The sequence below is a fragment of the Trichechus manatus genome, unplaced genomic scaffold (assembly GCF_000243295.1).
Source record: "Trichechus manatus latirostris isolate Lorelei unplaced genomic scaffold, TriManLat1.0 scaffold00010, whole genome shotgun sequence".
NCBI lineage: Eukaryota > Metazoa > Chordata > Mammalia > Sirenia > Trichechidae > Trichechus > Trichechus manatus.
Window position 1 is genome coordinate 27,920,854 of NW_004443946.1, and position 24,032 is coordinate 27,944,885.

Consider the following 24,032-nt stretch of genomic DNA (forward strand, 5'->3'; position numbering starts at 1 on the left):
GGCAGGGTCTAAAAGAGCTTTGTAACATTTGCCTGAGCAGGGAGGGCAGAGGCCAAGGGCCAGAGAGAGAGGTGTGCCTGCTAGTGCAGCTGTAAAGAGGCTGTCCTGATGGAAGCACTGTATCCCGAGTGTTCCTGAGCCTGAATTGTAACCTGTTATTTCCCGAATAAACCCCATAATCGCGAGTATTGTCTGAGTTCTGTGTGGCCGTTGCAATGAATTATCGAACCCAGAAGAGTAGTAGAGTGTGCTGTGGGAGGGATGGTTGGTGTCAGAATTGGTAAAGATGGCCAAGAGAGGAGGCATGTCTGACCTCCACCTCATACACCTATAGAAATCACCCTTGGGCTATTGATCTTGATTCTCCCCCTGGTGAAGTTAGAGGAGGTCAGACACCACCCCCATGCCATTTTTACATATAAGTTTAACAGATTAAATGTCCAGCTCTGTTTTAGAAAAAAATATAGACTGGAAGCAATAATGCTCAGCTATCATATTAGATATAACAAACTAATACCTGGCCTTTGAATGTTCATAATAGGTCCAGAAATACTCAACTTTTCTTCTAAAGGTTTAACTGATTTTAAAGAGCCTGTGGTCAGACATGGACTATGTCCGTATTATATTTTAGCAACTGAGTTGTTAGATTCTATATAGCAGAAGTTCCCAATTTGTGACTAGTAGATCCCCAGTGGCCACAGAGTTACTGTAAAGATTAAAGATTATCCCAAAGTACTGGGCAAAGTATATACCTGCACTGTCTAATACGGTAACCACTAGCAACGTGTAGCTATTGCACACTTGAGTTTTGGCTAGTCTGAATTGAGACATGCTGTAGCTGTGAAATGCACTAGATTTCAAAGACTGTGTGTGAAAAAAAAAAGAATGTAAAGTATCTCATTAATCACCTTCGTATTGACTAAATGTTGAAATAATTTTAGATATACTGGGTTAAATATATTATTAAAATTATTTTCACCGGTTTTAGTTTTTTAATGTGGCATTAGAAAATTTAAAATTAAACATGGGGCTCACATTATATGGGATACCACTACGGTAGACTGAATAAATAAAATTATAAAGCATGTACTACCACTTATCAAGAAAATGGAATGCTATTGAGACTATTAGAATTGATTTATAAGTTTTACTGAATTCATTCATTACTTATTTTCTCTAAAAAGTAAGACATCTGAAAAATAAAACATTTTTGATATTAAAAAATTGGTATTCAAATGTTGGGAATTACTACTTTATAGGCTATGGATGTGCTACTAAATTTTATTACCTGCTTTTTCGGGGGAATGGAGGTAGGTGAATAAAAGGCTGGACAGTGATAATACAAAGTACTTCATGTCAACTCTTGGAAAGAAGCTTTTGAAAAATGTTCAACTGCAAGTAATAGTAAAGAAGAAAATGGCTTTACCTGTTGGGGTGGGGTTTTGCAAAGATGTGATGAGTCAAAAAAGCAAGTCCCTGGGGAATCTAAATTGAGAGGAGTATTTGAGGAAAGGAGGGCAAGGGCAGTTTCCAAAAGAGAAGCTACAGAGAAGCCTGGCTTACAGAGCCCCAGGTGGTCTTTCTGAGGAAGTATATTAAGTACTAAACTTTTACTATCCATCTGGAATTAAGGATAACCATATTTTCTCTCTAATTCATCAGGAATAATTTGCCATACTTTAGAACTGAGGAATATGGAGGAATTATTGTCAATCCAGACAAAGAGGTACTCAACAGTAACAGAAGAACACCAGAAATGGTTTCTGCTCGCCTTTATTTGTGAAAATTTACACAAAACCCCCAATCTAACACAAGTGAATCTGCATAAATCCCACATGCCTCTTTCTAATCAAACAAATAGAAAAATGGCTTTATGGACAAGGGTTTATGAAGATAGTATAACAAACATTACTTAAAATGTATCATTCTCATTTATATCATACAGGCCATGTTGAATAATATGCTAAAAAAAAAAATAGAGGAAAACAAGTCACATCCCTGCCTTTAAAGCTGATTTGCTCTTGCACTAGCCTTTTATCAAAGGAAAACAATTTTACTTTTTAGATAAAATCAAGGTAGTAAGATTAATTAACTTTAAACCAAAAGCACAAATGCCCGAGTTGGTATTTTGGCTTGAGTAAAGGAAAGGACATGAGAATTTCAGTGTCACAAAGCTCAAGTTTAGAGTCACATTTGGGAACAAACGCATCAACAAAATAAAATATTCTCCTCTCCTATCTTCTTTGATTTTTGTTAGAACAGACCACAACCAACTAAGTAACCTTCATTGCTCTTAAAAAGGGGAAAGGCACCAGTCAGCAAATAGGAAAGAATATCTTGTTAGGCTAATGGTACAGAGTAGAATTTCACCTTAAATGTCTAAGGATGGATTGTAACCCACAAATTTGTTTATTCTTTTTCCTACTTGGCTGCATCCTCTGTCATTTAGTATATGCAATACTACAGATAAACCTCAACACTTGCTGCCCCAAGGCAAGGACTCTACTGCCAGGTTCTCAGAAGCAGTACCGTTCAATTCCTAACAGCAGATGGCAATGTTGTACAAGTTAATGAGAACCATTTTAAGCCACAGGAGGAATTTACACAGGGAGTCGAAAGAAGAAAAAAAAGGCTTTTGCGTTCACAGTATCTGGAACATTAACATTAACATTAACATTAACATTAACAGCCTGAGATTTTAACATAACTCACCTTCTCTTCTACCTCTGTATTTTATACAAGGCACCACAGCAGCGTTCTCTGGTAATTCCAACATGCTGCTTAACTGCAAGTTGCAAGGCCCTAAATCCTGTAATTCTTACCACAGCAATTCGACAAGCCTTGTAACAGTCAGCAGAGTTAAAAAGAGATTACAGAAAAAATAAGCTTCTACCCACATTCCTGGGAGAAATGGGAAAAATTTCAAGGGATGGTATTTCTCATACATGTTTATGAATATGGTCATTTGTATCCACACTTTTACTTAACATTAATATTGACCTTAGTCACCTCATAGTCCCACAGTGATTATTTCATAGAACCTTTTGTCTAATTCTCTACACAGAGCATGTAAGAACAGAAATTAAGTCAGTGACTGGCCACGCATGAAGACCTGGTTAAGTTTTACTTAGTATTTTTCCCTTGGCAGTTGTGTTAAAAATTCAAACAGCCACATTCAACAAAGGACTTGTGTCTAGGATACATAAGGAGCCCTCAAAACTCAAAAATAAAAAGAACAAACAATCCAATTAGAAAATAGGCAAAAGACATGAACAGACACTTCACTGAAGAGGATATACAGATGGCCAATAAGCACGTGAAAAGCTGTTCAACATCATTATCCACTCAGGAAATGCTAATGAAAACTGTGAGATATTAGATAGACACATTTGGTAGAATGGCTAAAATAAAAAACAGTAATACCAAATGCTGGCAAGGATGAAGAGAAACTGGATCACTCATACATGCTAGTGGGAATGTAAAATGGTATAGCCACTCTGGTAAAGAGGGGGCAGTTTCTTAAAAAAAAAATTAACATGTGCTTACCATACAACCCAGAAACTGCCCTCTTGGGCATTTATCTCAGGAAAAAAAAAATTATGTTCACATAAAAACTCCACATGAATGTTCAAAGCAGCTTTATTCATAATGGCCCAAAAAAGAAAACAACCCAGATGTTCTTTGATGGGAGCATGGTTAAACAACCTGTGGTACATCCATACCTTAGAGTACTATTCAGCAATAAAAAGGAACTATTGATACATGCAACAACTTGGATAGATCTCAAGGGAATTATGCTGAATGAAAAAAGCCAATCTCAAAAGGTTACATACGTATGATTCCATTTATAAAACATTCTTGAAATGACAAAATTACAGAGACGGAGAACAGATTAGTGGTTGCCAGACTTGGGAGAGAGGGAGAAGGGATGTGGCCGTTGCTATAAAATGGTACCACGAGAGATCTGTGTGATGGAGCTGTTCTATATCTTGTGGTGGTGGTCACACAAACCTATACACATGATAAAACTGCACAGAACTAAATACACATACACAGAAAGAAAAAAAGTTCAAGCAGTTGAGCACAAATATTTTAATTCTCGGAAAACATGGTTCAAACAGATCGCACGAGGAAACCCAGGACAAATGCTGGCTTTGGCATTATCTAGGTAACCCCTAGTTTTTTCATATGTGACCCTAATAATACACCTATTGTTGCAAAACCAGTCCAAATTCTACGAAGTTAAAAAGAAGTCCCTCATTGGCTTGTTGGGTCTAGGTGGTACCTCATGGCCCCCCACCCTGAAAGAGATAAGTTCTGGCAAGAAAAGCTCCAACGTGCCTTGATGGTGTTGTTGGTAGGCTGCCTTAAGCCAGGCACGTTCCAGCGATGTTCTGCTGAGTGAGATACAAGGTGGGAGGGGACTGTGACTCATTACTCAATTAACTTCTTGGCCTTGAAGAATCGACGAAGGTAGAAGACCTGCCAGGTAGCTAGTCCAATGAGGCAGAACATTGAAAAGATGCTGAAATACAGGACTCGAGTGTTCGTTGACTCTAAAAAAACCGAAAGCAATGTAAATGTAAAGAAGTGAGGCTCAGCTGCTTAAACAATGGCTGGGGGAAAGACAAGTAACTTCACTTTGTTCAGAGGCCTAACAGAACTTCAAATTTTAAAAATTTTTTTCTTATATATCAAGTGTTAAAAATTACAAAGATTAGAATTATCAAATTGATATGCTATACGCTAACTGAGAATATGGTCAACTGCATATCACAGAAGACACTTCTATTCCCTTGAAAACCTAATAAGGCTCATTTACCTTTAGCAGTAACAACACAGAAGCAAGCAATTTCCCTTTCACACATCCCTTTGACAAAACTGAGAAAAGGGTATGCCAGAATTTAAAGTCTGGGGATCTGTCTCTTTTATGGTTCACTTATTATGAAAAGAAGAGCGTCTTCCCCTCACCATTGGTATCACGCATCTCCTCCTCCCGTCTCTTCATGTAGGCAAAATCATTAACAATGGATTCTGAAAGGTCCTCTAGGCGTCGCAGCTCCACCTCTAAAGGTTTCAGCTTCTCAACTTTTGCAATCTGGAAAAGAAAGGAAATATGAACCCCACTCCCTGAAAAAAAAATTGCCTCCAGTTAAGAACGTAAGGCAGCAGAGGAGTCTCTTAAAAAAGTGTCACCAAACTTAAAATCTCTTGTCATCATCCTATTTTAAAATTTGGGCTTCTTCCTTTCCTTACATACTATGTCTCAGTCTCAGACTCTGAAAAAGTCTCAGACTTTTTCTATTTTTATTTTGATTAAAACCTCTTTTGAAGTACTACAACATGGTATGCTATAACGTAAGACATGCCGTAAAACCTGTGAAAGCCGGACCAGTGTAAGGTGGAAACCTGTCAGAGAAGGAAAATTCAAGTATTTTCCACTAATAGAGAGCAACAGAAAAGTGGTAAGACTGCACCCTGTCAAAGGTGGAAAACTTGTGAGACCCGGAAAAACAAGGCAGTCCCGTCGGGTTCCGGCTCTTACAGGTTTCAGCTTTTATTTATGGGATTTCTGACTTTAATAAAGCACTTTACTCTGCTCTTCCACTCATGTCGAAGAAAATAAACAATATTATTAGTATAATGAGTGTGGGAGTTATGATATTAGGCCAAACTTGGTTTCAGAAGAAAAAATCACTGATTTCTCAACTGAGCAGAGTATATATCATTATAGCATTAATACAATAATTCAAAATACAAGATCAGAGAATTCTACTATGTTCAGTTAAGTCCCATAACAGTTTCAAGGTTTATATCATAGCCTCAAAAGCCAAGATGAGTCCTGTTGTTGTTGTAGGTGCTGTTGAGTTGATTTTGACTCATAGTGACGCCATGTGACAGAGCAGAACTGCCCCAGAGGGTCTTCTAGGCTGTAATCTTTAAGAACGCAGATCACCAGGTCTTTCTCCCACAGAGCAGCTGGGTGGGTTCGAACAGCCAACCTTTCACCCTTTCACTTATCAGTTGAGCACTTAACCATTGTGCCACCAGGGCTCTCTGAGATGAGTTCTAGGTCGAGTAAAAAAATTGCTTTTTTTTTTTTAAAGGACCAGATTTACTGGCCTAAAGGAGACTGGAGAAACCCCAAGAGTATGGCCCCCAGACACCCTTTTAGCTCCGTGGTGAAGCTACCTCCGAGGTTCACTGTTCAGCCGGGGAGTGGACAGCCCCGTAAAACCAAATGAGACTAACGAGGTACAGGAGTCCAGTGACAAGGGCCAGAAGGCAGAAGGGGACAAGGAAGCTGGTGATAGGAACCCAAGGTTGAGTAAGGATATTGTTGATGTGTTGTGAGATTGTTAACCATTGTCATAGGGCAACATTTGTAGTAACTGTTAAATGAGAAACTATTTTGTTCTGTAAGCCTTCATCTTAAGTGAGAATAACAGCACAATTGGAAGAGCGTAGTCAATGTCACTGAACTGTGCAGGTAGAAATTTTTGAAACGGTGTATCTTTGGCTATGTGTATTTTCACCAAAAAAAAATAGGTTGAGAAGTTAGAGGGTTAATATGTTGTGGGGTTGTTAACCAATGTCATAAAACAACATGTGTACTACTGTTTCATGAGAAACTATTTATTCTATAAGCCTTCACCTGAAGTACAATAAAATATAAAAAAAAAAAAATTGCTTTTTTAAAAAAATTACACAGCCCAGTTATCAAAAGAAATCTCCAACAACCTCCCTGTATGCTGAGGAATGAAGAGTGTGAGAACTGTGTCTTCCTTTTCTCAACCCAGACCACTGTGAAACCTCCAAGTGTCTCTAATAACTAGAAGTATACATCACAAGGGAACAGATTTCATATTCTATTTATTGTTTCTTATCACTCTTAGGTTATGATTTGCTTTAAAACGGTGATCTACCATCAGAGCTTTCCAGCTCTTAAAACTCTTACACATCAGCTGTTTTTAAAATTTCTACACATAGGGAACTCAACAAATCTTTCAACATCTGCTTCTCTACTTCCTATTTACCCTACACTGTCTATAAAATGCCCTACTTTTTCCTCTCTTTTCTCTAATTCACCCTCTTTGTTCTTTCTTTATTAAATGTCAACAGCAGTTAACATGAGGTGAAGAGGAGTTTAAGGGTGACTTTTGTGTTTGCTTATCTAAAATTCTTCATTGACCATGTGAAGAAAAAAAAAAAAGGCAATTTAAAGGAAACTAGAAACTATTGTTAAAATGGGGATATAAAAAATTGAGTTTATATTTAAGGTACATAAAAATGTGGTGATGGATTTGCAATGATCCACTGAAGTTTTCTTTCATTGGATGTATGTTTTCTTACATTCGCAAAATGTTTGCTAGAGTTAATGGTGCGACTGACAACTGTAGGACAGAATAAAGTTAACTGGTTGTAAGATTTAACCTACAGTTAATGCATTGAGCTAACTCTGCTAGCTGAGTGCCTAAATGCCAGGTTTTGCTATTAACCTAGAATTCTATCTGTTGACTGATTTCATACAGAACTGAAGAACACAGAAATTCCTCAGGAAAAAGATACCAATACAGGAGATACATAACTGCCTCAATGTAATGATGTGTTGAAGTTGAACCTTAGTCTGTTTAACATCTTTCTTTCTGCTCTATACTTTCCCCTCCAAAGCTTCCTGAATGAGATCGTATAAAGGCAATGGTAGGATACTTCTTAGAGATAAATGATTAAGGCTCTCTAAATAGAAACTTACAAAAGGAACTAGAAGTGAAACTATGGTGTGGCTCTGCCAGCTGAAAATGATATTTTTAAAAATTACTTTGAAGACTACTTTTAATGTGCTTTTTTTGGTTAAATGACAATAGCCCAAAAGCCTAAAACCTGAAGAGAGATGGTAAATTTGGTACTGAAAATGGCCTTTGTAGATTATAGACCCAAAAACCTGTTCCCAGTTCCTTTCCTTTCTGATGTTTTATTCCTTTTTAGTTGTACAAGCAACACATGAACAATATCTTCTCCTGGTAAAAAGTTCAAACTATTCAGAAACAAAGAAAATAAAAACAAAAAGTCCACCTTCACAGCTCCTCAATTCTTTAGCCCTATCCTCACATTCTTTCTCAGAGGTAACCTTGGTTATGAACTTGGGGCATATCTTTCCAGACCCTGTTATAAGACACACACTATTTACACCTTTGTATATACATAAATGCACACAGAAAAATATAACTTAAAAATAGATCTATAAATGAGATCATAGTGTACATTGTTCTATGTTTTTTTTTAATTTAATAAGATAAGCATTTTCAAGAAGACCCTCTTTGCTTGCCTAGGACTAAGCATTCAATGACTATTATTAAGACTTCTTATCATAGTATAAAAAGCTAAAAAGAAAACCCCAATATCAAAATCCCCACTGACTGTTGCCCTGCTCTTTTAAACATCTGAGTTGATGCTCATAGTATCTGTAAAAATGCCAAATTACACATTTTTTTAATAAAGGAAGGGCAGTAATCTGCTAATTTACTTCTCTCTTCCATGGCTTGAAGGATGACGTTTTGTCTTGCCAAACTGATGAAGGGAAGCTTACAAGACAACATGTACTCCCAGATCTCCACTAGGTGGTGGCACTCCCCTGGTAGGCTGCATCTGGCCATTAAACAATCAAAGCCACAAGAGACGTCATTTTATAATAAGTTCATTTTACAAATAAGGAAACTGAGGATTCCATAAAGTAACATACCTCGATGAACAGCACCATGGTGTCTTGACTCCCTACCAAGAGTCATCAAAGCATTTACTCAGCATCAAAACTGCAACGCTCTGCTGTAAAACGCAAGCAAACCTGACTTCTAGAAGCATACATTCTTGGTGTACCCATATCTGACCTGTCTTTCAAGTCTTAACCATGCTATGCATGCTGATCTCCCTTTTCCCTAAAGCCCTACAGCACCTAGAGACTGTGCCACACAATTTAAAATCAAACATATCTTGTCATATTCACAAACTATGTTGATTTTTATCCTTTTCCGAACAGCTAGTTTGATCTTGGCATTTAAGGAAATTTAAACAATTTACATTTTGCATAGTCCCACATACCTGATACAGAGTAAACACTTATGATACACTTGTTAGGTCCATTCTATACCTTCTTCAAAAGAAGCAAGTTTTTCACAGTAGAAGCAAGCACTTCCTGTTTATTAGGAGCATTCTGCATCTATTTTCACTCAGCATTTATTTTCACCAGGCCCACTGCCCTCTCTACCACAGTATCCTCCACTCTCATCTACAGTAGTAGGCACTGTTTGGAAAAACTAAAAGTTATGAAACCTCTTCCTGTATATTCATAACATCTTCAAGATATCAGTACAATTAAACTCTTCTTAAACATATTCAAATTTTCTACTCCTCTAATGATATGAAATCTACAGAGTTCATGGAGTTACATGTACCTCTACCAAGGAAAGATGTTAACTTTCTGAAAAACTTAAAACACACGTGTGAATCCAGTCCAAGAAACCTATAGTTGGTGGAGTATAGAGACCCAAGAGAATAGCTTCTTGTGGCAAGCCAAATGTTGTCAAATTACTTTGTTACCTCCACTTCCCACCACACTTCCCATGAATCCCAGAAGCACAGCAATAAATGTGAAGACTATCTAGTCTAACACAATTAAGACAAAGAATATAGACTTACATCCCAGGACAAATCTCTTCATGCCTGGGGGTGGGGGTAAGCGAATCACAGATTGGTGGGGTAAGCAAATCACAGACCTATTCACAGAAGCTCAAAAGGTCAACAGTGGGTCAAAATAAGTCCAGATAAATGCCACCAATGGTAGGGCTTAGATGAAATTTAGCAAGATCCTATTTACTCTGTCATGACCATTTGATAGTTTCCAGAAAGGGTAGGAGAAGGGAGCTAAAAAACTACTGAACTGACCAGTGGTGTCAGATGCCTTATCCATGTTACTTCATTTACCTTATGTCAAGAGACTGTGGATCTAGTATATGACACCAGAGTTCCTCCTTCCTGAAGGCATTCAGAGAAACAGAACTTTTGGCAGGTCTTAAACTGTTGCTCCAACCAGGGCAATTGTGTTTTTCCTGTATCTGTAGAGAGCAAAAGGAGCCCTGGTGGCACAGTGGTTAAGCGCTTGGCTGCCACCCGAAAGGCCAGCAGTTGGAACTCATTAGCCACTCCACATGAGAAAGACGTGGCAGTCCGTTTCTGCAAAGATTACAGCTTTGGAAACCCTATGGAACGGTTCTACCCTGTCCTATAGGGTCACTATGAGTCAGAATCGACTCCACAGCATTGGGGTTGGTTTGGGTATGGCAGACAGCAAATGACAGGCTCACAGAACCCCTAGGCAAAATGAGCTTTTACCAGTGTTGAAAATGCTTCCATTCACGGCAAGAAGGTACATATGCAGACCAAGAGCTGAAGGACATGTCAGAGATAACTTTCCTTGTGAGATAGTAATTGCTGTTATTCCCGCAAGTGCATGCTCAGACGGTTAAGTCCCTGAAAAAAACTGCTCTAGTTCACAGACCATGAACTACAAAGAGCTCAATTCTCATACTGAATCTACAAAGATGCTCCCACCTCTGAAGGGCAAAAGCAAGACAGTGGTCAGAGGCCCTTAAAAAACAACACTGGGAATCAAAGGTACTTTATTTCTGAAAACACAGCATTCTTTCTTTTTAGGGAATTCAAGCTACAACAGCTTATGCTTCTTTACAATATGCCAAGCATTCTGCCTTCTGAATAATATCACCTCACATCTGTATTGTGTTTACACAGCAATTTCAAGTGCATTGACTAATTAGATCCTCCCTAACAATCAGGCAGGTAGTGTGGTACTCTGCCCAGCCATTAAAACAGTGATTACTAGTGAATTTTACGAAACCACATTGGGATTTCAGAATTATGAAGGCCATCAATGTGAAGGAGAGATATGGTGAATATGAAGAAAATTAAAGAAATGTACCACTTTCCTACATCATAATATTGATGCCAAAGGGCCCAAATCTTCTAGAGAAAAAGGCTCTTCATTACCTCAAGAGCCTAAAACTAAATGCCTCAAAAACTCTACATGTGCTCAGTGCCCTCTGGTAATTAACTAGGAAGTAAGTGCTACTATTATCCATATTTTTGTCACAGACATTAGCCCAGAGACAACTAACACTACTTCCAAGGAAGATTCAAGGGTGCCGAGCCACAGACTGAGACAAGGTTTGGTCTCCGCCCTGTGTAATCACCACTCCTCTTATGCCTCAATCTTGTCTGCTGTATGGGGGGCGAGGGGTAGGGTTAAAGAAAGTAGTGGGGAGCTGTGTTGCAACCACATGCGTAAAGACAGGCTAAGGACGTGTCAAACGTTGGAAGCAGGAAGCAGACAAAGGAAGCGATGTGGTTTCCTGTCTGCTAGGGATTCCCTTCTTGGGTTAAGTAGAAGCTCAAGAAAGATAAAGCCCCTCTCCCAATGTCAACATAGCCCAAGGATAATGGCAATTCCAGGAGGTACAGGGGTTCTAAAATGCTGTACAACAGTGATGTTTACATCATCCTATATGTAAACCCACAACCATGCCATCTCTTTTAGAGGGAAACAAGCTATGTCTAATGTCTAACAGGGCATCAGGTAGCCTGTTAAATTTGATGAAATACCACATGATAGCCATCACGTTGGAGGAAGAAAAGTTACAACAAATGAAATTCCACATAGCAGGAATTCAAAGAATGCTGGCTTAGAGAATGGTGGGAACAGCAGCAGTAAGCACAAACTGAAAATCAATTTACCTATTCTCCCACCTCATAATAACTACATTTTTCCTAGTGTTTTATACCTTACAACAGCACTTTAACATACGTTATCTTATTTAAATATAATTAGGGATTCTTCTGAATCATGAAAGTTTAAAAATATTTTTTAACTTCCTTTGAAATTCATCAAATAAAGAGACTCTCACTTTACTTCTTTTAACTAAACTAGCCTGGAGACAGAAACGAGCAATTCAAAGTCTCTACCAGGAATAGTCTTCCATTCATTAAAGTATTACTTGCTCCTATTTACTGCCTACAAATAACTCAATCTAGTTTCACTCAATTGAAAACTTCAACAAGTGTGGTGGTGGCGGGGAGTGGGGGGAGACCTCAAGAACTGCAATTGTTGTACTACTATTTATGTTGTAGAATTTGCCAGTCACTTCCAATCTTCTTTCATTGTAGGCTATTTCCCATCCAAAGTCCTGACCAAAGATACAGCAACTTCTGCTCCTGCCCCAACATTCCTAGAAAATTCTCTTAAATCACCTAAGACAATCTTTCTTCCTTATTTAGTTCATTCTTCAAAAGCCATGTACATTTCTTGTACCCTAACTCTTCCTCATGCCCTAAAGTACTGTTTTGCTGGGTAAAAATACTCTTATCTTTCTGTAAAGATCAATCCTCCTGTCTTAAATAGTTCTTGTGGTTTTTCAAAGTTGCTCTTCATTTGATGAACTATTCTGTATTGTTCCCAAAGTCTCTCATAACTAAGATGAAAAAGGCTCCATCCCATTCTCCTTATTCTATGCACACCTCCAGCTCCCCATCATCCAAATAAATCAAAGTCAGTTTTTATTACTCTATAATACTTCCTGTCAGCATCAGATTTTTATCCATTATCGCCATCCCTAGTCTCTTACAGCCTTTTCCTCCATTCTGCCATCTTCCTTAAGAGTTTAAAATTATTTTAACTAAAAGCTACTTCTGACTATTGTGTTTCTCAAAGAGAGCACGGTTGTTCAAACCTAAACAGCACTGAGTCCATGCCCTTCAGAAATATATGTAGCTGTCGGTCCTGAAAAAAAAGGCTTAGGAATTAAAAACAAAATCACTTTTCCAAACCTGGGATATTAACAGATAAATGAAGTCCAGGTTTTAAAAACTGTAAGTGTATATATCTGGTTTCTGCCTCAAGAATGCTAATGGACTATGCTTGAATGTTTTATCACATCAAAATTTCTATAGGACAGCTGGTTCAGTCGTTTGGCTGACAGCACAGCCAAAATTATTGTTCAGGCTGTTAATACAACTGTTTGTATCAATAAGATCATAGCTGGTTATCACATGACTGCTGAGAAAACTACAGCCTTCTGGGCAAAGCACAGCCTACTGGCCTGACTAGGTCACAGAAATCTCCACAAAGCGCACTACTCCTCCTCTGGCTGTGACAGCAGGACATACCTCCTCGTAATTTTTTGCCTCCACTCCATGCTTCATGTCTAGTATCACGAGTTGGTCAGGTATCCGCCCTGTTCCTGAAAAAGAAATCAAAGGACTCATTGTGCGGAATATTTAAAATTCTGGGAAATCACCCACCCGCCCTCCCTCTCCCTAGCCCTACTCTCTCACTGGAGGGAAACAGGCACAACCCTTCCCCTACTCTGCTGCAGAAAATTCCTGGCTCTGGCTAAAATCACAAGCATTCCAGACAAAGCCTCTGTCTGTGTGGGGTGCCGGAAAGCAACAAGTACACGCTACTGGCAAACATCTGAGCAGGCAGGATACAAGATACTGCAGCTGGCAGGAGAGGAATAGAATGGGAGAAGAGAAAACATACCGGCTTATTGGATTAGGAAAGAAAACTCAAAAGTCAAATACTCTGAAACTGAGTGGCCTACAGATCAATAGGTATTGGGTACCAAATTAGCTGAAAATGCATGTTTCCACATCTGGAAAGGTTGCCCTGTCAAATTTTGTTGGGAATTGATGCTCAATTAGGATTACTGGGTATATACTAAGCTTGGATTGACTTAATATAGACATAAGCATTGAAAAGAACATAGGTTTTATCTAATATTCTATTTTAATTCAAACATTTTGTTCAATATAAGGCCTATTTCAATAGGTGAATAAAATGATATAGGACTATTCCCACAAAACCCTTAAGAGAATTAGAACAGCCCAAGAAAAAGTACTGTGAGAAGAGTATAATTCTCTGGGATGCTTCTTAGAAAGACCAATGTCTATTAGGAATAATAGGGCCAACAAAACAATGCTCATACTAGAAAAATTAATATGATTCAATTTGATAAAAAAAATTCTAACGAGTCATCAAGTAGGAGAATGAGAAAGACTCAAAGAACCCCCATCCCACAGAATTCACCTGACTATAAAAGTGTGGGGATGTTTTGAGAAATGTAGTGCCACTTAAGCACTGGGGTTCCTCAGACCCTCTGCTGCCTGAGAGACTTGGGAGGTTTTCTGAAATGCACTGAAATCAGCTCAGCAACTATTCATTGAGAACTCACTGGGTGCAGGAACTGTGCTGGAGATTTTGAAGGAGTACAGACTCTGTCTTCAAATAATACAATGGGATCTAAGACATATATACACATAACAATTACATTAAAAATACAAAGCACTATAAAAATATAAGCCAAAATAACTGATTCAGACAATATTAGCTATAGAGCAAAAAGGTCAGAGGAGAGAAGAGATTAATCGTGGACAGACTTCACTAAAGAAGGGGACCTGAAGACAGGACTCGGGCAAAGTATTCTAGACAGAAGGCGCAGGCTGGGCAAAGGCTCAGATATTGAAATGAGTATGGCACGTTTAGGAGTCCCTGGGTGGTGCAATAGTTAAGTGATCAACTATTAGCTGAAAGGTAGGTGGTTCGAACCCACCCAGAGGTGCCTCGGAGGACAGGCCTGGTGACCTGCTTCTGAAAGGTCATGGCCACTGAAAACTCTATGCAGCACAGTTCTACTCTGCACACATGGGGTCACCATGAGTCGGAATCAACTCAACAGCAACTAACAACAACAATGGCATGTTTAAAAGACAACAAAGTCAGTCTTTTGGATAGACTAGAAAGATCAATTTAAAAGCAACAGAGACAAGACTTCATAGGTAGGATTAAAAACAAACTAAGACAAGTCACAAATGCCTTCTGAGCATTACTAAACCAACAGCTCACTAAAACACCACCTTATAACATTTTATGGAGGAATCTGGAAGGCATTATGCTGAGTGAATTTAGTCAGTCGCAAAAGGACAAATATTGCATAAGACTACTATTATAAGAATTCAAGAAAGGGTTTAAATACAGAAGAAAACATTGTTTGATGGTTACAAGGGTGGGGAGGGAGGGAGAGGAGTACTCACTAACTAGATAGTTGACAAGAATCATCTTAGGTGAAGGGAAGGACAACACAGAACACAGGGGAAGTCAGCACAACTAGACTTAACCAATCTAAGAAGTTCCCTGAATACAACCGAACACTTCGAGGGACACAGTAGCGGGGACAGGGGTCTGGGGACCACGGTTTCAGGGGACATCTAGGTCAACTGGAAAAACAAAGTTTTTTAAGAAAATGTTCTGCATCCCACTTTGGTGAGTGGTGTCTGAGGTCTTAAAAGCTAGTGAGTGGCCATCTAAGATGCATCAATTGGTCCCAACCACCTGGAGTAAAAGAGAATGAAGAACACTAAAGTTACAAGGAAAGTATTAGCCCAAGAGACAGAAAGGGCCACATAAACCAGAGATTCCATCAGCCTGAGACCAGAAGAACTAGATGGTGCCTGGCTACCACCAATGACCGCCCTGACAAGGAACACAACAGAGTCCCTGACAGAGCAGGAGAAAAGTGGGGTGCAGAACTCAAATTCTAGTAAGAAGACCAGACTTAATGGTCTGACTGAGACTGGAGGGACCCTGAAGACATGGCCCCCAGACTCTCTGTTAGCCCAAAACTGAAACCATTACCGAGGCCAACTCTTCAGACAAAGACTGGACTGGACTATGGGACATAAAATGATACTCATGAAGAGTGTGCTTCTCAGCTCAAGTAGATACATGAGACTAAACGGGCAGCTCCTGTCTGGAGGTAGGATGAAAAGGCAGCGAGGATCAGGAGCTGGTTGGATGGACACGGGAAATCTGGGGTGGAAAGGAGGAGTGTGCTGTCACAGTATAGGGAGAGCAACTAGGGTCACATAACAATGTATGTATAAATTTTTGTATGAGAGACCAACTTGAATTGTAAACTTTCACCTAAAACACAACAATACAAAAAAAAAAAAAAAAAGTAGCACCCAGAGAGCTCACTTCTCCCCAGTATGATGTGTAATCCTCATCACGGCATTGCCCATAAGAGATGCAATGCAAGTTCTCACTTCTCCTTCCTCATTTAAAAAGTTGTAAGAGCCAAGCAGCTCACAGCCCCACCTGGTCCAAAGGATCAGGATATCCCCTTTCTAACAGATTCCCCCCACTACCAGCCTATTTGTCACAGCACAGCACTAGCATTATTCAAGCCCAAGTGAAACCACAAAACCACAGACCTCTGGCTGGTCAGAGTCCAGACCATACAGTCTATCCCCTTAGCTGACATCATGGCCCTAAAGGGTCTCCTTTTAAAATGACTTTTCAGTACTTTCTCTCTTAGCATTTGCCTGGCAAATAGATAATGTTTTAAAAGGTGCTTCACAGGCTACAAGGTATCAGGTCCCCATGTTAGACTAAACAGAGAACACAAATGATACCAGAAATGGAGTGCTGATACAGAATGTGTGTTTTATGTTTAAATTAGTTCCAAGGCACCTAAGTGCAGAGTAAGGGCATATAAGAAATTCAGAGAAACAAAAGTCAGTCTCTGCCTTCAAAGAGTTTAAAATATAATTGGGAATGTAAAATATATATACATGAGACATTAAAACAACGCAAGACATTATCTATCGATCAGCCGATCAATCGATCTAGTGATCTAAAATGCTTAAATAATCAGTAAATGATACAATATTTAGAAGAAGCCACATTAATCCCCTTGCTGTTTCTGAGACATGTCAGCACCTCAATACCTTTGCTTTATTTTTTGCCAAAGCCCTAATCACCACCTGATTTATATTTATGTTTGTTGTCTGTTTCCCCCAAAGAAAACGTAAGCTTCATGAGAGCAAAGACTTCTGTCTTATTCACTACCATATCCCCAACACCCAGAACAGTGCCTGGCATATTAAAAACACTTAATAAATATTTGCTGAAGGCATCAATCAATAAGAAATTAAGTGGGCTAGAATGGTACTCTAAAATAACTCAAGGTAAACTCAAGGCTGTGTAGGAAGAGGTCATTCCAGTAAATGAATAAACATGACATGTTTAGAAGACAGAGAAAACCAGACTGGTTAGGGCCTAGTGAGTAGTGAAAGATAAGGCTGGAATGAGATTATAAAAACTAGTAAGTGTCATGATGCCTAAAATCCCTTCCAGCTCTAAAACTCTGGGCTTCATTCTATATAACAGAAACATTATTGCCACTACAGAGAAGGGAAAGTTTTTGAAAAGGGGACTGACATGACAAAAGATGTGTTTTAGGAGATAAATCTGGTAGAACTATTTGGATATATTAAAAGCAGGGATATCATTTAGAAAACTAACGACACAATCCAGGATTTAAAAGATCAGAATTCAGATTTGGGTGGTGATGGATAAGGAAGATATTTTGAAAGATGAATCAGCATAACTTGATGATAGACTAGAGAAGACAAAAATAATTTCAAATACGTTGAGCCTGAGTAACTGGAAGGATGGTAGTAATACTGATGAGAGAAGGGAACTAGTGTGAAAGAGAAGCTCATGATTTCAGTCTCAGATATTTAGGTTTTGAGGTAAAAGGGGGACAACCATATGGAAACGTCTAGAATGCTGTTGAGAGATCTTGGAACTGGCAGAAGCAGGGGCAGGGAGAAGGATGTCAGTCATGAAATCACTGCTAAAGCCCTTTAATTTTCTATTCTTAATCTACTATCCCATTTACTTTAGGTGAACACCTTCTTTAAGCTAAACTGACCTGCTTTAGATCAAGGGAGTCGATTCTTTGTTAACTGTTAAAAGTAGCTAGTTGATCTGCTGTCTGGAAACTTCCTGGGAATTTGTCAGCACTATTGGCAAAGGTGATTGCTCTTCCTCAGTGATCATATATTCTGAATACACTAAAAACTTAAAATTGCCAGAAGTCTCTTTTGCCCTATGGACAGAGCCCGAGAATAAAGTTAAATGGAGGCAAGGAGAGAAAGAGCTAAAAGCTGGAGTCCAATGACACTGTTAAAATCCCAAGATCCAGCCATGCCTAACGTCAGCACCACATTGTGAACTTCCCAGTTCAGACAGTCAAAATGCTCTTTCTATCCTTTTTCTTTAAACCAGTTTGAGCTATTTTTATGACATGCATTGCAGTCCAATAGGGCGCCAACAAATATGACACGTATAAATTGCATACAATTTTCAGGGTCTTGAACTAAAGAACAGGAAGTAAAAAGTAATCTGCTTTTTTACCCACCACTGACAACAGAAACCACCAAGTAATCAGCATGAGAGTTACTGTGGAATCTTGGCCTTCAGATGCATAAAAGAACCCATACCAAGACATTAGGACTAGGATATAGCAAGTGCTCTGGAGACCAAAGCTACTTCTGACTTTGCCCTATACTGTTTAGCAGACAGACCCTACTTCCAATCCCTGAGAAAACATGTTACTAGCATAGAAATACACTATTTCCTAGCATCTATGCCAAAGTCAATTCTACATTCAAAGCTAGCAGATCACAGTGTTCAAGAAATGCGCACTCCTGCACACGACACAAAGAACTCTACTGATTAGCCAACTTTCACATATATGTGCATGAGCTTCAGCAAATGTACAGTTTTCATTTCCCCTTCCTGCCAGCCCAAGAGAAAGGAAGCTCACACTCTGTTTAACTTCAGAGGGCACTACAGAGTTGTGACAAAAGCTTAGTCCAGGGAAAACACTCTGACTACTTACCCTTGCTCTCAAAACACACTTCAAACATGTCATAATCTTCAGTGGTAAAGGCAAATTTCCCCTTGGTTGCATCCTCCTTGGAGTAAAGAATATGGCCAGCAGAATCTGTGATCTAAAATAAAAAATTAAGTAAGAACAGGCAGCAAATGACACTCAGGAAGGAACTTAAACTGCAGATCTGGAACTGCCTATGAAAGACAGTTGATATTTCTCATCATGATGACTATGTTCCAACCATCCCCAAAGACAGGAACCAGATCAGAGGATGAAGTCCAAATACAGCAAATTTCATTCATTCAACAGCCTAACCATACTACCCACTGTCGTTTAGTAAATTTCAACTCATACTGATCCTGCAGGACAGAGCAGAACTGCCCCCACAGGGTTTCCAAAGCCGTAAATCTTTACGGAAGTAGACTGCCACATCTTTCTCCCACTACAGGCTAAAATCTGTCACCTCTAAAGGATGCCTTACCGTATCAAAAAGTTGATACAGCCAGTGTTCCAAATTATATAAATCAGGTTTATTGGCAAAAACTAGAATATAGACTAGTATCACTCCCTATAAAGATGTCACAAAAGTAAAAATGGACAGTTACCGAAAGAATGTAAGAGGGAGAAAGATACATAAGAACATATTTCTTTTGCAACACAAATCTTGATGGGGTGGGGGCAATGTGGTGGAAGTATACAGCTAATATAAGGACAGATAGAAAAGAAGGTGTCATGGATTGAATTGTGTCCCCCCAAAATATCTGTCAACTTGGCTAGGTCATGATTCCCAACATTGTATGATTGTGTAATCTGATGTGATTTCCTTATGTGTTGTAAACTCTATCACTATGATGAGGTTATATGTGATCTCCTTATGTGCTGTAAACGCTATCACTATGATGAGGTTAAAATGATGATGTCTATAAGATTGGACAGTATCTTAAGCCAATCTCTTTTAAGATATAAAAGAAAGAAGGGAGCAGAGACACATGGGAACCTCATACCACCAAGAAAGCAGTGCCGGGAGCAGAGCACGTCCTTTGGACCTGAGGTTCCTGCACAGAGAAGCTCCTGCACCAGGAAAGATTGATGACACAGACCTTCCTCCAAAGCCAATGAAGAAAGCATTCCCCTGGAGCTGAAGCCCTGAATTTGGACTTATAGCCTACTGGACTGTGAGAGAGTAAACTTCTCTTTGTTAAAGCCATCCATCTGTGGTATTTCTGTTAGAGCAGCACTAGATGACTACAGCAGAAGGCATGCACAGAAAAGAAAATCTGGGAGCTCTATTCCTGCAAATTTCATGCTAACTGTGTCACTGGCTATAACAAGGGGTGAGAGTGAAGCACGGGGGATAAAAAAGGCATCCTTGGCCTCCACAACTGATAATTCCTTTCCTCTTGGTGGTCAGCTTTAGGTCTCCAAACTTAAACTGCTCCATTCCTAGAGACAGCCTGTAAGCACAGATGAAGTAGCATATACTGGTAAGTGAAAAGCCACATATAAAGCAAGGCAATGACATGGTAATTTAACAAACTGGATATCAGGCTTCTTTTCTAGAGCACATAGTTATGTTAGCAGAAGGCACATTTCATCACCTGAAAAGCTACTTTGCAATGTAGAGCACAAAAATAGTGGTTTCATTATATTAAACCAGATGTTCTAATGTTATTTGTTAAAACAGCATTCTTTCATGTGAGATTTTAAACAGGAAACTGAGTAGAACACACATAAGTACTTAAAGCACTTTTGTAACAGTAGTTATTTCTGAATGGTGATATTTCTTCTTTATACTTAAAAATTTTTTTTTTTTCTATTTACCACAAAGGCAAGAGTCACTTAATGGTCAGAAATAATAATAAAACAAATTCATTTTGAAAAAAAGAATAACTAAAAAGTTACCGCTGCCAGACAAATTTCAACTGATGAGTTAATCAGAAAATTTTGCTGCATATCTTCTAAATTCCCTAATAATAGCAGTTAATATTAATCAAGTATCTTCTGCCATCTAGCATCATTCATTAATTCATCAAGCATTTAAGAGAGCTAGATCTATGCTGGCAACTGGAAATGCAAAGATGCATAAGATAGTTCTTATCTTCACACAGCTGAAGAGTGGAAGTGAGGAGATAGAGAAAAAATGAGCCAGCTTCGCTGCAATGTGACAAGTGCTCCACTGGATTATGGACGACCAGGAAGCAGATCTTCGGGGAAGTAACACAAAAGCTGAGTCCTGAAGGATAAGTTGCAATCAAGGAAAAGAATAGGGGTAAAGACATTCCAGGTAGAAGAGAGAGCAAATATGAAGGCCTGGGGTCCAGAAACAAACAAACATGGCATCATCATAATAATACTAATGGCTAATTATTACTGAACACTTACAAAGTATCAAGTACCGTGCCTTATAAAGGAGCCCTGGTGGCACAGTGGTTAAGCACGTGGCTGCTAACCAAATGGTTCGCAGTTGGAACCTGCAAGCCACTCCACAGGAGAAAGATGTGGTGGTCTGCTTCCACAGAGATTAGAGCTTCGGAAACCTCATGGGACAGTTCTACTCTGTCCTACAGGGTTGCTATGCGTTGGAATCGACTCAATGACAATGGGTTTGATTTCAGTTACAAGCTTATAGGTATGAACTGTTATTCCCCTTAAGGTCCAGAGGAGGAAACTGAGGCACAAACAGGTTAAGCGGCTGGAGTTATTGGCCAGATCATGTACAGCTTCAACAGCATGCTAAGGAGTTTAAACTTCGTTTAGTCAAAGTGGAGAGGCAATAAAGAATCTGATAAAAGACACTGACATGACTCAATTTGCAATTTAGAAAGACGAGTCTGATAGTACGGTGAAGACAAACTCAAGAACAACATTAGAGATAAGGAGGAGCTGGGTTAAGACACTATTGCAGTACTCCAGGTGAGAAATGACGAGGGTCTTGGGAATGAAGACAAGGGGACAGATTAACCAAAAAACCACACTTGTTGCCGGCAAGTCAATTCTGACTCATGGCGACCCCATGTGTTACAGATTAGAACTGAGCTCCATAGTGTTTTCTTGGCTTTAATCTTTACAAAAGCAAACTCCAAACCTTTCTTTCATGGCTCCGGTGGGTAGGTTCGAACCGCTAACCTTTCAGTTAGTAGAAGAGCTCAAACTGTGCCACCCAGGGACAGATTAGAGGGATTTTAAAGAAATAGAACCTACAGCACAAGGTCAAAAAGTAAATGGCCACAGGATCAAAGGAGAAACATCCTGAGTCTAATGACCAGTATAAGTCCATAGAGAACGTGGACACTGTGGCAAACTGGAGAGGATGAGCCTGTCTCAGGAAGAAGCCAATGACGGCCACGGCACTCCAAGTTTTCAGATCATCCAATTTTGAAAAGAAACTAGACGTTTTAACTTTTATTTGAAATCTCCTAATTTCTAAATGCTTGCAACGAATCCCAACATTTGGGGGAATAAAAAAATCTCAAGGCCAAACAAAACGTATCTATAGCACCAAGTCCTTCTGGGCTACCAATTTATGACCTCTGCACAGTGCAAGAAGAAAGCCAACTAAAATCGCACAGAAAAGCTGCTGGGCAGCACTGAAGTCTCAGTGGAGATCATGAGTCATGAACTTCTAGTGACAACACTTAGCAGCCAGGACGCAGGAGCAAAAAAAGGCATGTGAATTAGCTGATTTAGGCTTGAGATTCTGCAACTGAGTGCATTGGAAGGATAAAGGATTAAGGAATCATGGGATATACTTTACATACATAATCTTTAATCTTCACAACAATCCCATCTAGGCCAGCCTTATTATCCCCATTTTACTGATAAGGAAACTCAGTAACTTGTCCATTGTCGTAGAGTTAATAAGCTGTATTATGTAAATTTGAGCAAGACAGTCTAAAAAATCCATGCTCTTTCCACATTCCATGTTGCCGCCCCTAAAAGGAATGTCTGACAGAAGCGGAATGTGCAGAAGCCAAGAAACACTAAGAATCTGATGGATTATTTGGATCAATGCAAGTTATAGAGCCTGACAGTCCTCTCAAGTGGGACATAAGCACTGTTCAGCCTACATTCTCCACCTTAGAGAGATAAGCGGCAGCCAAGGGAGAGGCCTTGAAGTCAGCAAGAGCTAAACAATCTGCAGGGAAAAATTTAGCCCTGAAGATTCCTAAAGGCCTCTTGTTCACGTTGTACTTTTTCTGAAGCATTGACTAAAGGAAAAAACATAAAAAAGGACTACTTTAGAACCTGGGATATACATATATCATAGGGCAAAAGGTCTGGGAATTAATCGATCCCAAAGTACTGTGTGGTGCCACTTTTCCTCTCTTTGGAATAAAGTCACCCACCCAGATACTACCCACTTCTCAGTCCCCCAAAGCACAAAGACAATTCTTCCAAGAGTGAAGAGGAAGTTCAAAAAGGTAGAAGGCATGAATGACAGATTTTCACATTCCTAAACTAATCTAAAGAAGCCCTGGTGGTGCAGCGGTTAAGCGCTCGGCTGCCAGCTGAGAAGTCTGCAGTTCAAATCCGCCAGCGGCTCCACGGGAGAAAAGATGTTGCAGTCTGCTTCTGTAAAAATTTACAGCCTTGGGAAAGGTAATGGAAGCTCCAAAGACACATCCAAACTCCCTGAGGGACTGAATTGCTGGGCAGAGGGCTGTGGGGACCATGGTCTTGGGGAACATCTAGCTCAATTGGCATAACACAGTTTATAAAGAAAATGTTCTACATTCTACCTTGGTGAGTAGTGTCTGGGGCCTTAAAAGCCTGTGAGCAGCCATCTAAGATACTCCACTGGTCTCACCCAGTCTGGAGCAAGGAAGAATGAAGAAAACCAAACATACGAGGGAAAGACTAGTCCAGAGGACTAATGGACCACAACTACCATGGCCTCCACCAGACTGAGTCCACTATAACTAGATGGTGCCCAGCTACCACCACTGACTGCTCTGACAGGGATCACAATAGAGGGTCCCGGACAGAGCTGGAGAAAAATGTAGAAGAAAATGCTAACTCACGAAAAAAGACCAGACTTACTGGCCTGACAGAGACTGGAGAAACCCCGAGAGTATGGTCCCCGGATCCCCTTTTAGCTCAGTAATGAATTCACTCCAGAGATCCACCGTTCAGCCAAAGATTAGACAGCCCCATGAAACAAAACGGGACTAATGGGGCACAACAGCCCAGGGACAAGGACTAGAAGGCAGGAGGGGACAGGAAAGC

General features: G+C 39.6%; 1 protein-coding gene across 1 annotated transcript in view; it reads right to left on the bottom strand.

Moving 5' to 3' along the window:
* Positions 1-2,247: 2,247 nt before the first annotated feature.
* The window catches only part of TMED10 (transmembrane p24 trafficking protein 10), a 38,097-nt gene continuing 16,312 nt past the window's right edge, over positions 2,248-24,032 (bottom strand). The window contains exons 2-5 of the mRNA XM_004371054.2: positions 18,813-18,924; positions 13,231-13,304; positions 4,972-5,098; positions 2,248-4,556 (exon numbers count right to left, since the gene is read on the bottom strand). Of these exons, the coding sequence (XP_004371111.2) occupies positions 4,435-4,556; positions 4,972-5,098; positions 13,231-13,304; positions 18,813-18,924 (435 nt within the window). The 3' untranslated portion in view covers positions 2,248-4,434. The remainder of the gene's footprint in view (positions 4,557-4,971; positions 5,099-13,230; positions 13,305-18,812; positions 18,925-24,032) is intronic.